This window comes from Chiloscyllium punctatum, chromosome 26 (genome assembly GCF_047496795.1).
Source record: "Chiloscyllium punctatum isolate Juve2018m chromosome 26, sChiPun1.3, whole genome shotgun sequence".
NCBI classification, from domain to species: Eukaryota; Metazoa; Chordata; class Chondrichthyes; order Orectolobiformes; family Hemiscylliidae; genus Chiloscyllium; species Chiloscyllium punctatum.
Window position 1 is genome coordinate 44,814,152 of NC_092764.1, and position 14,682 is coordinate 44,828,833.

The following is a 14,682-nucleotide window of genomic DNA, read 5'->3' on the forward strand; positions in this document are numbered from 1 at the left end:
GAATAGTTGTGTTTGGAGGTGACGAACACCCAGGTAACAGCTTAAACAGCAGATTGGTGAAGAACAGCAAGGTAACAATACAGAACCAAAAATTAGAATGGTTGATTAGTGACTGAAGCTATTCCTTATAGGCACGGTTAATCCTGCCTGTAAGATTTATTAGCATTATAGTCTATGTTAACTAACAAAACAATAAACAGCATTTATATATTACAACCTACTTACTTATGCTCAGTTTGTGTTCCACTAAGGCCATTTGGCTCTGCAGCACATTACAGCCTTGATCTGAATATAGAGATGAGCTGAATTATGGGGTGAGAATGTCATTGCCCTTCCATTCATGACAACAATCCAGCATGACAGGAGCTAACATCTCACTTTGATAATCAACAAAACTGTCATTGCTGAATTCACCACTATCAACATCCTGGCATTTTTTATTGACCAAAATTTTACTGCCACATAAAATATACTCTCAAAATGAACCATTGATCTTGGACTCCTCCAGTGGTCCCCAGCATTACAGATACCAGTCTTCAGCCAATTCAAATCACTTCATGGGATATCAAGAAATGGTTGGAGTAACTGGATACTGCAAAGCCGACAAGCCCTGAAAACATTCCGGCAAAAGTACTGAACACTTATGCTCCAAAATTTGCCACTTACCTAGCCAAGCTCTTCCAGTACGGCACAACACTGGCATCCACCAGACAATGTGGAAAATTGCCCAGCTAGGTGCTGTTCAAAAAAAGCAGGACAAATCCAATCCTGACAATAAACGTCCCAACAGTCTACTCTCAATCATCAGTAAAGTGATGGATGGTGTCATCAACATTGCTATCAAGCAGTGGCTGCTCAGCAATAGCCTGCTCAGTGACACCCAGTTTGGGTTCAGCCCCTGACCTCATTATAGCCTTAGTTCAAGCATGAACAAAAAAAAAGCTGAATTCCAGAAGTGACAACCCCTGCCATCAAATATGCATTTGATTGATTATGGCATCAAGGAGCCCTTGCAAAACTGGAATCAGTGGATATTAGGGGGTTAACTCTCTGCTGGTTGAAGTCATCTCTGGCACATAGGAAGATGGTTGTTTGACGGCCAGCCATCTAAGCTCCAGCACATCTCTGCAGGAGTTCTCAGGGTAAAGTCCTAGGCCTGCCCATCCTCAATTGCTTCATCAATGACATTCCCTCATATAAGGTCCAAAGGGAGGATGGTCACCAGTGACTGCACGATGTTCGGCACTATTTATGACTCCTCAGATATTAAAGCAGTTCACGGTCAAATTCAACAAGATGTGGACAATATCCAGGCCTGGGCCGACAAGTGGCAAGAAACATTTGTGCCACACAAATGCCAGGCTATGACTGTCTCCAATAAGAAACAATCTAACCATCACCCCTTCACATTCAATCGTGTTACCATTACTTCCTGACCCTAATCCACTATCAACATTCTCAGGGTTACCATTGACCAGAAACTCAAATACAGTGGCTACAAAAGCAAGTCAAGGCTCAGCTTACTGTGGCAAGTAACATATCTCCTGACTCATCAAAGACTGTCCATCATCTACAAGGGACAAGACAGGAGTGTGATGGAATACTCCCCACTTGCCCAGATGGGTGCAGCTCCAACACCACTCAAGAGCTTTACACCATCCAGGACAAAGCAGTCTGCTTGACTGCATCATATCCACAAACATCCACTCCCTCCATCACTGAAGCTCAGTTGCAGCAGTCTGTGCTACGTACAAATGCATTGCAGAAATTCACCAAAAATCCTCAGATAGCATCTTTCAAGCCCCTAACCATCTAAAAGGTTAAAGGCAGCAGAAACATGGGAACACCACCACCTGCAACCTCTCCTCCAAGCCATTTACCATCTTGACTTGGAACTTTATCACCATTCCCTGGGTCAAAATCGCTGGGTCAAAATCCTGGAATTCCCTCCTTAAGGGCAGTATGGGTGCATGTATCATGTAAACAGCATGTAAAATGCAACAGCTCTAGAGGGCAGCTCATCACCACCATCTTCCATAGGGCAACAAGAAACAGGCAATAAATGCTGGCCAGCAAGCCACGCTCACATGCCACAAGTGAAGAAAATAAACCTTTCCCACCATCAAGATACCAGGAATGAAATACAATACTCTGGATTAATACAGCTCCCATAATACCACAGAAGTTCATCATCAGCCAGGTCAAAGCAGTTCTCTCGATCAGCACCACAACCAACACATTGAATATTCACTCCGTCTTCCAGCGGCAGCAGTGCTTACTGTAAATGAGATGTTGTGCAGCAACTCACCAAGACTCTTTCAACAGCACTTTCCAAATTCTGCTTCTGAGAAGGAAGTGCAGTAGACGTATGTGAACACCAACACTCTGTGTATGTTCCCCATCACATCACAAATCATTCTGATTTTGGAACCATGTCTCTATTCTTTCAATTCAACTGGATCAAAATCCTGGAAGTCCCTCCCTAACAGCATGTGAGCCTATCCACACCACATAGACTGCCGCAATTCAAGACAGTGGCTCACCACCATCTTCTCTAGGGTGAATAAAGATGGACAATAAATGTTGACCCTTCCAGGTTTACAAAATCATGAGGAGCACAGATAAAGTGAATAGCAAAGTTTTTTTTAACAAGGGTGGGTGAGTTCAAAACTAGGGGGTGTGCTTTTAAGGTGAGAGGATAAAAATTTAAGAGAGACCTGAGGGGCAATTTTTTCATGCAGAGGATAGTTCGTATGTTGGAATGAACTGCCAAAGTGGTAGATGCAGGTATAGATACATTTGGATGGCACATGAATAGAAAAAGTTTAGAGGGATATGAGCCAAGTGAAGGCAAGTGGGACTAGTTTAGTCTGGGAAACTTGGTCAGCATGGACGAATTAGGCCAAAGAGTCTGCTTCCGTGCTGAATGACTTTATGACTCTATAACAAAATGAAAAAATTGTACATCAGCCACAGTTTGTTGACAGCAACAGGCTATAAGAAACACTTCTCTCCCTGGCTGCTGGTTGCCTTTACCCAGCTCCACTCCTTCCTCTAATTCTTCCTCATGTTTTAGGGAATAGCATTTTCACCCCACCTCTTCATCGGCATTCCTTTCAGCTTTTGGAAGCTTCTCTACTACAGAGCAGACTACAAAGATTCTGGACTGTATTGTATGACTCCAACACACAGAACTAAGTATCTAAAACAAATGTTTTCAGGATAAACCTTGGTTTAGTGGTAACACACTTGCCTGAATGAAGACTCCTAGCTTCACCTGAGACTTACAGTGCACAATCTTGGCTGTCAACTAATGCAGCTCTGACTGAGTTTAAGTTAGAAATTAAATAATGGTTCCACTTAATTTCTCAGGGAACATACAGATTCCATACCATGACTTGATGAAAAGGCTGTAGTTCAGGAGTCTGTTCAGTCTAGATGCCTCAACCATCACCATCAAATCAGGCTATCTGGTCATTAATTTCATTATTGTTGCTGATATTTGTATAATGTTAACTAACTGCTGCATTGGCAAAAGTTTCCAGTGATATTTTTGTTTAAATGCTTAAATGCTTAAAAATTGGGAGAACAAGGATCGGTATTGGGCATTTGGTCTATTGAGCTTGCACTCACTAACACTTTCCATGTTGCATTCAAAATGAGAATTTCTTTCCACAATCACAACCTAGTTCCCTCCTTTGCCGACTGTTTGTATCATCCTCACAATCTAACTCCCGTCCTACCTTTGTATCATCAGCAAATTTGGCCAGAATACATTTGGTCCCTTCAATTAAGTCATTAACATTGACCAGAAACATTAACATTGACCCTGTGGCACTCCACTAGCTACACCTTGCCAAACTGAAAACTATTAATCCCACCTCTCCATTTCCTGTTCATGAGTTAACCTCCATCTCTGCTAATATCCCTTACACCGTCAGCTCTTATTTTAGGTAGCACACTTTAATGTGGCACATTACTAAATGCCTATTAGAAAGAAAAAATACACAACATCTACTGTACTCCTGCTGACATTCTCAAAGAACTTGACAAGCATGATTTTCCTTTCACAACTATGTTCACTCTGCCTTATTGTATTTATGATTTTTAAATGTTCTGTTACTACTCTATTAACAATGGACTGGAGCATCTTCCCAATTTCAATATTAGGAGAAAAGGCCTAATGTTTCCTATTTTCTGTCTCTCTCCTTTCTTGAACAATAGCATTACATTTATGGTTTTCCGATCTGTTTGGATTTTTTCAGAATTCATGAGATTGTGATGTGGAGGTGCTAGTGTTGGACTGTGGTGGACAAAGTTAGAAGTCACATCACACCAGATTATACCCCAACAGCTTTATTTGAAATTACAAGCTTTTGGAGAACTGCTCCTTTGTCAGGTGAAGTCACTTCACCCGACGAAGGAGCAGGGCTCAAAAGGTTTGCGATTTCAAATAAACCTGTTGGACTTTGACCTGATGTCATTTAACTTTTGACTAGGAAATTTTGGTAATAGCCAATTATCTTCTTTTAAGAAGCTAGGATGCAGACTCTCAGATCTATGGAACTTGAGAGACTGTTACCTCATTACTTTTCCTGAAACTTGTTCTCTGGTGATTGTGAAAGTCTTAAATTGCTCCTTACTTTTTGTCCATTTTGCCAGCACTGTTAAGATGCTTTTTGTGTCCTATATTGTGAAGACAGATAGAAAACACCTGTCGTTAGTATCCATCATTTCCATTTTTCCAATTTATTCATTCTCCGGTTTTCCCTTTTAAAAAACCAAGGCTGATTTTAGATAAGCTTTTCACATACTTGTAGAAGCTTTTACTGTCTGTTTTATATTTTTGCTAGTTTCATCTTGTATTCCAATTTCTCACACTTGACTATTTTAACGCATCCTTTACTAGTTTCTAAATCTCTTGTAATGTTCGAGGCCACCATCAATTCTCACAACATTGTACGCTTTTACATTAGTTTAACACCATCCTTAATTTCCTTTGTTGTCCACAGCTTGAATCTGAGAAACATTCACATTCTCTCTCAATGGAGCATATCTATGCTGAGAATTATGAAATATCCCTTTGAATATCTGCCAGTGCTTCTCTGTTATTTTACTATTAAACATATTTTCTCAATCTACTTTAATCAACTCTAATTAATTATCCTTGTAAATGCCTTTATTTAAAGTTTTGAACCACATTTCTTACCATGAAGTGAAATGCAAAATTCTATAATGTTACGATTGCTTTTACCTCAAGGCTCCTTTATTTTCTCACGATGCAATAAAGGTCTAAAATAAGCCTTGAAAACAAGTCTAAAAGGCCAGTTTATTAGTTGGCTCCAGAACACACTGTTTGAAGAAACTGCAATACACTCTATGAACCTCTCCTCCAGGTCAACATTGCCAGTTTGATTTGTCCTATCTTTATGAACATTAATATTGTCCACAATTACAGCAGTACCTTTCTTACAGACCCCTGCACACAGTTCTGTAGAAGTCATATCAGACTCGAAACATTCAGTGTTTCTCTCTCCACAGATGTTGCCTGCTGAGTTTCTCCAGGGCTTTATTTTTATCCTATTTGTATATTTATACTCTGAGCCATAATTTACCTACTGTCAGGAACCAAATAAATTATTCCCACCAATGCCTTAATTTATTTGCTATTTCTTAACTCCAATCAAACTGATGTTACAGTTTTATCACCTGAACTCAGATTGCTTCTCATTTCTGGAGTGATCCAAAGTTTAATAGAGCTACCTCACCTCCTATTGCTTTCATCCTGTCCTGCTGAAAAAAACCCTTAAATATTCATGCTTCATCCATGGTGACTTTGAAACCACAACTCTGCGAAGTCTCTGAAGAGCTCAGGGTGATAAAATTACAAATCATTTTCTGTTCTCTCAATGGCATATCTTAGATTGCATGAATCTCCTATATATTGACTGTTGTCCCTTCTTTTTGCGGTAAATGAGCTGGATTCATTAGTTATGACAATAGAGGACAGGTAAGTTTGCCAATCAGCAGCATGATATATGGCACAAAATGTTGAATCTGATATGGTGGATTATCACATGATAAAAATATTCTGCTAATTTTCTGGTATTGGGCAATTCACATGCAAGATAATTTCAGTGGCATTTTAAATAGGTGAACACTAATGGAATAATAAGTCTTTCGCACTCTCAAAGTTTAGGAGGTTGACATATAGCACTTTGAGTGCTATCTGCTTCTGTCAGTTGCTCCTTGCACCTTTGGGAACCATACCAGGCTGTAACTTGCACTTCCTCTCAGCTTCTTTGGCTCCATCGGGAAGGATATGAATTGTGTTGCGCTCCTAAACAGACAATCAGTGACCTTTTTAATGTGGCGGTGAGCTGTGGACTGAATAATGTGGGAAAGGTCACCAGATACTACCTGGAAAAATCCTGTGGCCAAGAATTTCAAAACAGTGGTGACCTTAACTGGTAGAAAGAATGCTGTTTACCTGGTTGAAGCAGGCTACTGTCCTTCAGTCAGCAGCTGACAACTCTTCCCAAAGCTGGCAGCAAGGAGAGGATAAGGAGAATAACAAACTTTTGAGAGGTAGTTACCATCAATAAAAGACTCTTCTGTTCTCTAAACGTCTTTTGAGTTGATGTGTGCACATTGTAGGAAAAACAAACTTTGTGCCCCCCTCACTTGAAGTGGCTCCAATCTAGCACGCTCAATCTATTATTTACAGGACAGGAAAAGATGGATTTCCCATCAAGAAATTCACGTTTCCAATCAATTCCAGCAAAACTGAATAAAATTAAAATCAAAACTGACTGAACTCCACAGCACTAAAGAAATCTATATGTAATTAAAGTAACACCAGCTTTCAGTTGCGACCTCGACAATCTCCTGCAATCGGTATCCACCACAAGCTTATCTAACTGTTAACGTCCAGGGTGAAGGTCAAAGAGATTAGCTATACTTACTTCATCACCCATTTAAATGTTTCAGAACGGCTCCTGCAGAGCCTTAAAAGGGACTGGTAATCTTGAGGGGATGTGCTTCAGGCCTCCTCATTTAACCGAATTATCACATCAAATCAGACAGAAAATCTAAGTAAAACCTAACACAATTTGTCAACTCATATTTCTGATTATCAATATCCTTAAGCATGAGGTACGGTACGAAATGTTTATAATAAAAACAGAAAGTGCTGCAGACACTCAGCAGTTCTGTCACACAGTTGTGGAGAAGGAAACAGAGTTAATGTTTCAATTCTGATAGGAGTCTTCTTTGCAACATTTAGGGAATAAAATGCATTTACTTGATCTATTGCATAATATTTCACTGGAATGGTTTCAAACTAGTCACACTGTGACTGAAATTATGTTATAAGGATATCCAGTTTGCCTTCAGCCTAACCAATGAACTAAAAACACATTTCAGTATTTTGTTGTTATTGAAGCAATGTGCCAGGCAGAGTACAAATCATCAAAAGGTCAACCTGAAACCCTCAACTTTGTTTCTCTCCCCAGATGCTGCCTTACCAACTGAGTGTTTTCTGTTTTTATGCCAGGTATTTATTGTAATGTCCCCATTAATCCTAAAAGTATAAATACATTGTTGTTTATTCATAAATAATATTATCTGAAACCTAGTACGTTATTTACCACTTTCCTATCCTCTTCTTTGGAATGCAGTTCCAAGGGCACCAGCAGTCTTCAGTGCATCCCCCAATTAAGCATTACCATGCTTGCAGTGGAGGGGGAGCAATTCGAATGAGCTACATCCTGAGTTCACCCAATGTCCATGCACACAGTGTCCAGCAGCAAGTACTTGATGATGAGCAGGGAGAAGCCCTTGCTGATTTTTCTTCTCCCCAGCAGTTAAACACTATGGTCAATTACAGCGTTCCCATTCTTTCATTTGAGACAGCAAACCCATGCCAAAAAATCCTCAAAACAACCATCTCCCTCGTTGCTCGCCAGCAACTGAACATTGCAAAAACATTGCTTCATCTTTATTTTTGGTATTCAAGTATAAAATGCTTAAAATTCATTCTTTTGATTTCTGTTATTTTACTTCAATGAGGACAGTCAACCACTACTTTACTGCCGATGTTCCTAAACATTGGCTGGAGTGAAGGGTGCAGAATGTCTCGAGAGGATATGAAAATAGTTGGACAGCGTCTTGAACAACGTTTGCATCTGTTCTCTCTTTGCTTCCATTACCCCACTTAAAGTGCAGTGCTGAAATGCATAAACAGAGGTTCTACTGACCTCACATCATTTAACACCAGGGAAGCAGAAGCAGGTCCAGCCACTAAGTTCTAATTATATTATTAGATTTAATAATAAAACCAAATACTAATTTTAATACTAAAACTGAAGTGCAATGCAGAATAGAGTAGCTGAAGAACGGAAACTGAAATTTTGTGGGTATCCAACTAAATCTACCGCAAGCATGAATCACAGAAAAATATTACTAAAAAGGGACATGTTCAACAAAATGTGGTTTGGAATACTTTGACCGACCATATCATCTCAGCTGCGTCCAAAGTACTGCCAAAATATCCACATCACAACAAAATAGTTGGTATAACTTACACCCTTTAGCCATTTCCTCGCAAAACCTCTACTCAAAAACCTGTACTTACGAAAAAAGAAATTCAAATGACTCCAGTGGATAAAATAAAACATTTTTCTTACCAATCATATGATTTGCAACATGGATCTGTATTTCCCGTTCAGTCTCAAAAGTCATCTGGCACTTGATACACTGGTAGGTCTTCTTCTGTCCGACAATTATAAGATGAAGGAAACTATTATTTACTCATTTGATTACTAAATGTATTCATTTTGCATTGTATATTTAAAGATGACACTCATCTAATGTGCTCTGCCTATTATCTGATTATGCTTCATCTTGACCTGTTCTCTTGGCAGTGTTCTTATTGGTTTACCATTGCTTTCCAGGTTCAGGAGCAGGGGAAGGAAACACATTCATAGCAAAGTCAGCCAGACAGGAATCAGACCTGTGCTGAACTATACCTTAGCCATCTAACCAAGTTGGCTAACTCACCTCACTGGACATTGAAATTTGTACACGAACTTAAATTCATTCAAACTGAATTGCATTTTGAAACTATTAATTGCAGTCAATATTGTACCAAACTGAAATGTTTCCAAAATTCTTATTTTAAAAAAAAGCCGCAAAGCTAAATCAATAAAGAAGGAAAATCTGTAAGTTTATTACTCTACATATTTAGTTACACTGCCTTACTAAGGAATACTTGCATTCAAATCAAATTTACTTCCTATTCTTAACATACAGATATTTTTATTTGCTTACCCTTGGAGCAGGCGAAGCCTGTGATGACTTTTTCTGGCTACTTGTCTCTGGTGTCATTTCTCTATGGTCTATCTGGATATGACTCTCCAGATCCTCGACAGTTTCAAATTTAACTGCACAATCAGGACACCGAAGACTGACACTGGTTCGTTCATTGTTTTCCTGCTGAGTTACATTTGAAGATTGACCATTGGTACCTCTGTTCATGCAACCTGCACATAAGCCATAGGGCAAGCCATTGATGTCAAGTTTCACCAAGTCCTGTTTGCTCCTAAACTCTTTCAGGCATAAAGCACACTTGTAGAGTCTCTGATGACTCTGATTATTTGGAGATGATGATGCAGAGTTTCCTGACAATTTCTGCATGTGGAATGTTCCATGAATTTTCAGCTCAAGAGTAGAGGTGACTGTCTGCATGCAAACTACACAACGGAACCCTGTGAGAGAATTTCTCAGGTCTGGATGCATCTGACAATGCTCGATGAATTCCTCTTCGCTCTGCAATGGCATTTTGCAGATCCTGCAAGTTCCCGTATCAAGACTTTTGCTATGTGTGACCTTGTGCTCAGTCAGCGTTAGAAGGGAAGGAAACCTCTCACCACAAATAGGACACATGTAGTGCTTAGCAGGTCCACGATGGGTCTGCATATGCTCTCGGAGGCCACTCTCTGAGAAAAATGTCCTAGCACAGATGTTGCATTTATGGCTCCCCTTGATGAATTCAGCCTTTTTCCGTGAACAATCATCTTCTCCAGGTTGAATATTGTGATCTCTCAACCTGTGATTCTGCAATAGGGCCTCCATAGTATATGCTGCACCACAGATATCACAGCCGTACATTGGTTCTGAAGCATCAATATCATCTTCACTAGCTTCGTGACTGTTTAGAGCTTCCTGACTTTTCATCAGTATGTTCTGAAGATCGGTTTCCACTCTTTTGTTACATGATACAATTCCATTTGCGGTACCATTCTGGCTGCTATTGTCGAACACACAGTGTTTCTCCCTTAAGTGCTTTTCTAGCAAAATAATGGCATGGAAGGCCTTACTGCAAAATTTACAGTTATATTTTTTACTGTGTGTTGTAATATGGCATTGCAGTTCCACTTCTGTACTGAATGTGTCACCACAGAATATACATTTACGGGCCTTTGCTGGATTACCTAAATGGCTATGCTTGACATGAAGTTGAAGATCTGCTTCCTTTCGGAAATCCCAATTGCATGCTGTGCAGCGATACATCTTCTTTTCATTACTGTGCTTCACTGCCAAATGCACCTGGATGGAGACCTTGGAATCGAACACTTCTTGGCACAACGTGCAGTGGTATAGAACAAAAGTATGCATATCCAGCAAGTGCTTCTGTAGGTCATCAACTGAAGAAAATTGCTTATCACAGCTCTCACAGACATAATGAGTTGAAGTTGTCATGTAGTGTATGGTGAGGTGTTGTAACAGGGTTTCCTGGGAATCAAAATCCTCTTTACACTGAGGACAGGATTGCTTCCTCAGAAGAATTTCCAAATGTGACTTCAGATGGCTTTGGAAACTTTCAAAAGAAGAGAACTTGAGATCACATTGATTGCATGGGTATTCCCCATTTGACAGTGATGGTACACTTGCTGACAACCTCTGTCTTTTGGGAGAAGAGACTTCAGCATCAGAAGAAACAGGACTTTGCTCTGACTTCGATTTTCTGCCACTGTTTGCTGCTAGTGGAATGTTCTTATGGTTTTCCTTGATGTGCTTTGTGAGCTTAAGAATGGTGCCAAAAATGGGTGAATTGGTGCAATATGGACAAGAGTAAACTTCCATGAAGGACTGTGTGGCTTGGAGTGCGGGAGACTCCAGCTTGGGATTTCCTACATTGCAGTGAGCTTGTTGAATGTGGTCTGAGAGTGAAGACTCTGTAAGAAATCCCAGTGAACAATGGGAACAGAAGAAAGTATGGTTTCCATCTTGGGAGAGAGTATTTGGAACACAATGTGTAATTCGTATGTGTTCCTGCAAGCTATTCAAGTCTGCAAACATTTCCGGACAGTAATTGCAGTGAAATGTTGATGTACTGGTGAACTGCATTACTGGAAAAACATTATTTTTGTGGACTTTTCGGACGTGCTCATTTAAGTTATACAAAGTGGGAAGTGAATCAAGGCAGTATTGGCATGTGTGACCTTGCTGAGGTTTATCTGAGTGAATAGTTTTTAAATGAATTTCTAAAACAGCCAAGCTACTGAAATCTCGCTTCGAGCAATATGGGCAGCTATAGGTGACTTTTGGTGACCAAGAATTTTGACTTCCTTCTCTTTCCAAAGATCCTGAAGGTTTCCTGTGACTTCTAGATGGTTTTAGGGTAGAATCGGGTGTGGAACCTCGTTCTACTGAAGCACTAGAATCTGGGGTTGTGCTGCTCATTGAGGCTGCGCTTCCTGTAGCAGGATCAGGACTTATGCTATGATTACTAGAATCCGGTTGTCTGTGGCTATCCAAGTGGCAATAGACTTCTTCCACTGTAGGAAACTGTTCTGGGCACATCGGACACTTATGTTTCTTATTCCCGTGGGCTAGGTCGATGTGATTTATCAATGCATTTTCTTCTGCAAATACTTCAGGGCAATGGATGCATTGCAACTCTGCTTTCTCACAAATCTGCGGGTGATTTGTTGCTATATGTTTCTCCAAGTCTTCAACTTGATTAAATGTTTCATCACAATAATCGCAAACAACATCTTCTTTTTTCATCTCCTTCTCAAGCTTTGTAATATGATCTTTGTTCTTCTTATGAGCCTGCATATGACTCTGTAATGAACTTGTGGACGAGAACCCACGTTTACAAATTGTGCACTTGAATGGCTTACTTGAGCTGTGAGTTTTCAAGTGGATTTTGAGATGATCACTGCGAGAAAAAGCTGCTTCGCACTCATGACAGTGGTACTTTTTATCTCCAGTGTGAAGTTTGATGTGACGGTCACGACTTCGCTTATGTTTGAATAGGCGGCTACAAAATGTACACTTGAAAGGAAGTTTGTCACTGTGGATTTGCTCATGCCTCTTAAGGTAACTCAAACGGCTGAATGACTTGTCACAAAATTGGCATGGGTAGGGCAAACCGGTTCCTCCTTCTTCATCCACCAGGCCAAGATCACAGCCTTCTCCTAGCATCTGGGAGGGTGATGCAACATCTTTACTGGAGGGCGATGAAGCTACCCATGATATTTGTGGGTCATCATCACCATCTGCAAAGGCAAGAAGATTATAAAACTCAATTCTCTATTGACTTGATGAATAAGGACAAACAATTGTTACAGCATGCAGCTTTATTGTCTGAGCTTTTTGTACTATTATGTGATGGACAATGATAAAATTAATTGTGCCATATAATGTATACTTCATGACTGAATGATAGGCTTCTGAACATTTCCACTGAAAAATGTGTTGCTGGAAAAGCGCAGCAGGTCAGGCAGCATCCAAGGAGCAGGAGAATCGACATTTCGGGCACAAGCCCTTCTTCAGGAATGAGGAAGGTGTGCCAAGCAGGATAAGATAAAAGGTAGGGAGGAGGGACTTGGGGGAGGGGCATTGGGAATGCAATAGGTGGAAGGAGGTTAAGGTGAGGGTGATAGGCTGGAGAGGGGGTGGGGGCGGAGAGGTCGGGAAGAAGATTGCAGGTCAAGAATGCGGTGCTGAATCCGAGGATTGGGACTGAGATAAGGTGGGGGGAGGGGAAATGAGGAAGTTGGAGAAATCTGCATTCATCCCTTGTGGTTGGAGGGTTCCTAGGCGGAAGATGAGGTGCTCTTCTTCCAGGCGTCGTGTTGCCATGGTCTGGCGATGGAGGAGGCCAAGGACCTGCATGTCCTTGGTGGAGTGGGAGGGGGAGTTAAAGTGTTCAGCCACGGGGTGGTTAGGTTGGTTGGTGCAGGTGTCCCAGAGGTGTTCTCTGAAACGTTCCGCAAGTAGGCGGCCTGTCTCCCCAATGTAGAGGAGGCCACATCGGGTGCAGTGGATGCAGTAAATGATGTGTGTGGAGGTGCAGGTGAATTTGTGACGGATATGGAAGGATCCCTTGGGGCCTTGGAGGGAAGTGAGGGGGGGGTGGGGGAGGTGTGGGCGCAGGTTTTGCATTTCTTGCAGTTGGAGGGGAAGGTGCCGGGAGTGGAGGGTGGGTTGGTGGGGGGTGTGGACCTGATGAGGGAGACACCGACCACTGCAACGGACAGCTGGAACTGACAACCGGAAGCGGCAGATTCAAACCACCACAAATGCCGGAGGAAAGATCACAGAAGTGCTTCACAGGAGGCTCCCAAGCACTGAGGATGTCACCTAGACAGGGGACGAAATGTCTGTCACACAAATTCCCAGCTCGGCGAACAGTACCACAATAATATTAACCTATTTCTTGAAAACTGAATTGTGTCCTCACTTTAAATATCAAACAGATATATTTCTATTTAAGTTAGACTGTCATGCGTACAAAAAATTTATATGTAGAAGTACAACAAATCCCAAAACAATCCAAACTGTCTTCCAAGGCCACTTGATAAGAAAATACTACCCCAGACTGCTCCCTAAAGATTTTTGCAGCAGGAAAATCTGACCTTTATTTTGTAACAGCCTCTCAGTAGAATCTGATGTTGTCGGCGCTTTAAATTGTTTTAATAAATGTCATGGCATAAGCTTATTTTAGATATAAATATTTTGTTAATTTAGAACCACACAATACACCCTGCAAGTATAAGCCGTTATTGCTACAAAACTAAAATTAAGACGAATGTAAAAAGAATGACTGAGAGAGGATTAAGGTCATTATAAAACGCTAATCCTCCAAAATAGGCTTGTTCACATACAGTGGCAAAGAGCATGTGGCTTTTAGAATGCTTTTTCTATATTCACATTAGGGAATTGGCAACTAGGGATGCTAATATTAAACATTTTCAGCAAAATTTATTACATAATGAAATGAGGCTGAACTACCAGCATTTTCAAAGCAACTTCTGCAGTAATGTTCAACCTGGATAAACTGTGTGTTAGCCTGTGTGAGTAAATGCAGTTGTGCACCTGTGTCTGCCTATATGTGAGATAGAAGGCTGTTAAGAAAAGAAACTTGACTTGCTATCTCTCCTTCGAAGGATCATTTGCGTCATACTGTACTTAAGGTGCTCAATATTTATGATATATACACACACAGACCCGCAAGTATGAAACTTCATCAATTATCAAGTAAGAGGTTGTAATTTTACGTTTAATTGATTTACACCTGAAAATGATTCAAAATCAAAAATAGGTCCCCTCTTGTGCTGCAGTGGCAGTGTTTCTAACTTGGAATGGAAGACCCAGGTTCAAATCTCATCT

The 14,682-nt window shown here is 40.7% G+C and overlaps 1 protein-coding gene across 6 annotated transcripts in view; it reads right to left on the bottom strand.

Moving 5' to 3' along the window:
- The window catches only part of znf423 (zinc finger protein 423), a 366,010-nt gene that overhangs the window by 195,610 nt on the left and 155,718 nt on the right, over window positions 1-14,682 (bottom strand). For 5 of the 6 annotated variants that reach the window (XM_072596261.1, XM_072596260.1, XM_072596258.1 and 2 more), the window contains 2 exons: window positions 9,331-12,566; window positions 8,688-8,772 (listed from right to left, as the gene is read on the bottom strand). In XM_072596261.1, the coding sequence (XP_072452362.1) occupies window positions 8,688-8,772; window positions 9,331-12,566 (3,321 nt within the window). The remainder of the gene's footprint in view (window positions 1-8,687; window positions 8,773-9,330; window positions 12,567-14,682) is intronic. The other variant, XM_072596259.1, reaches the window with a different exon arrangement.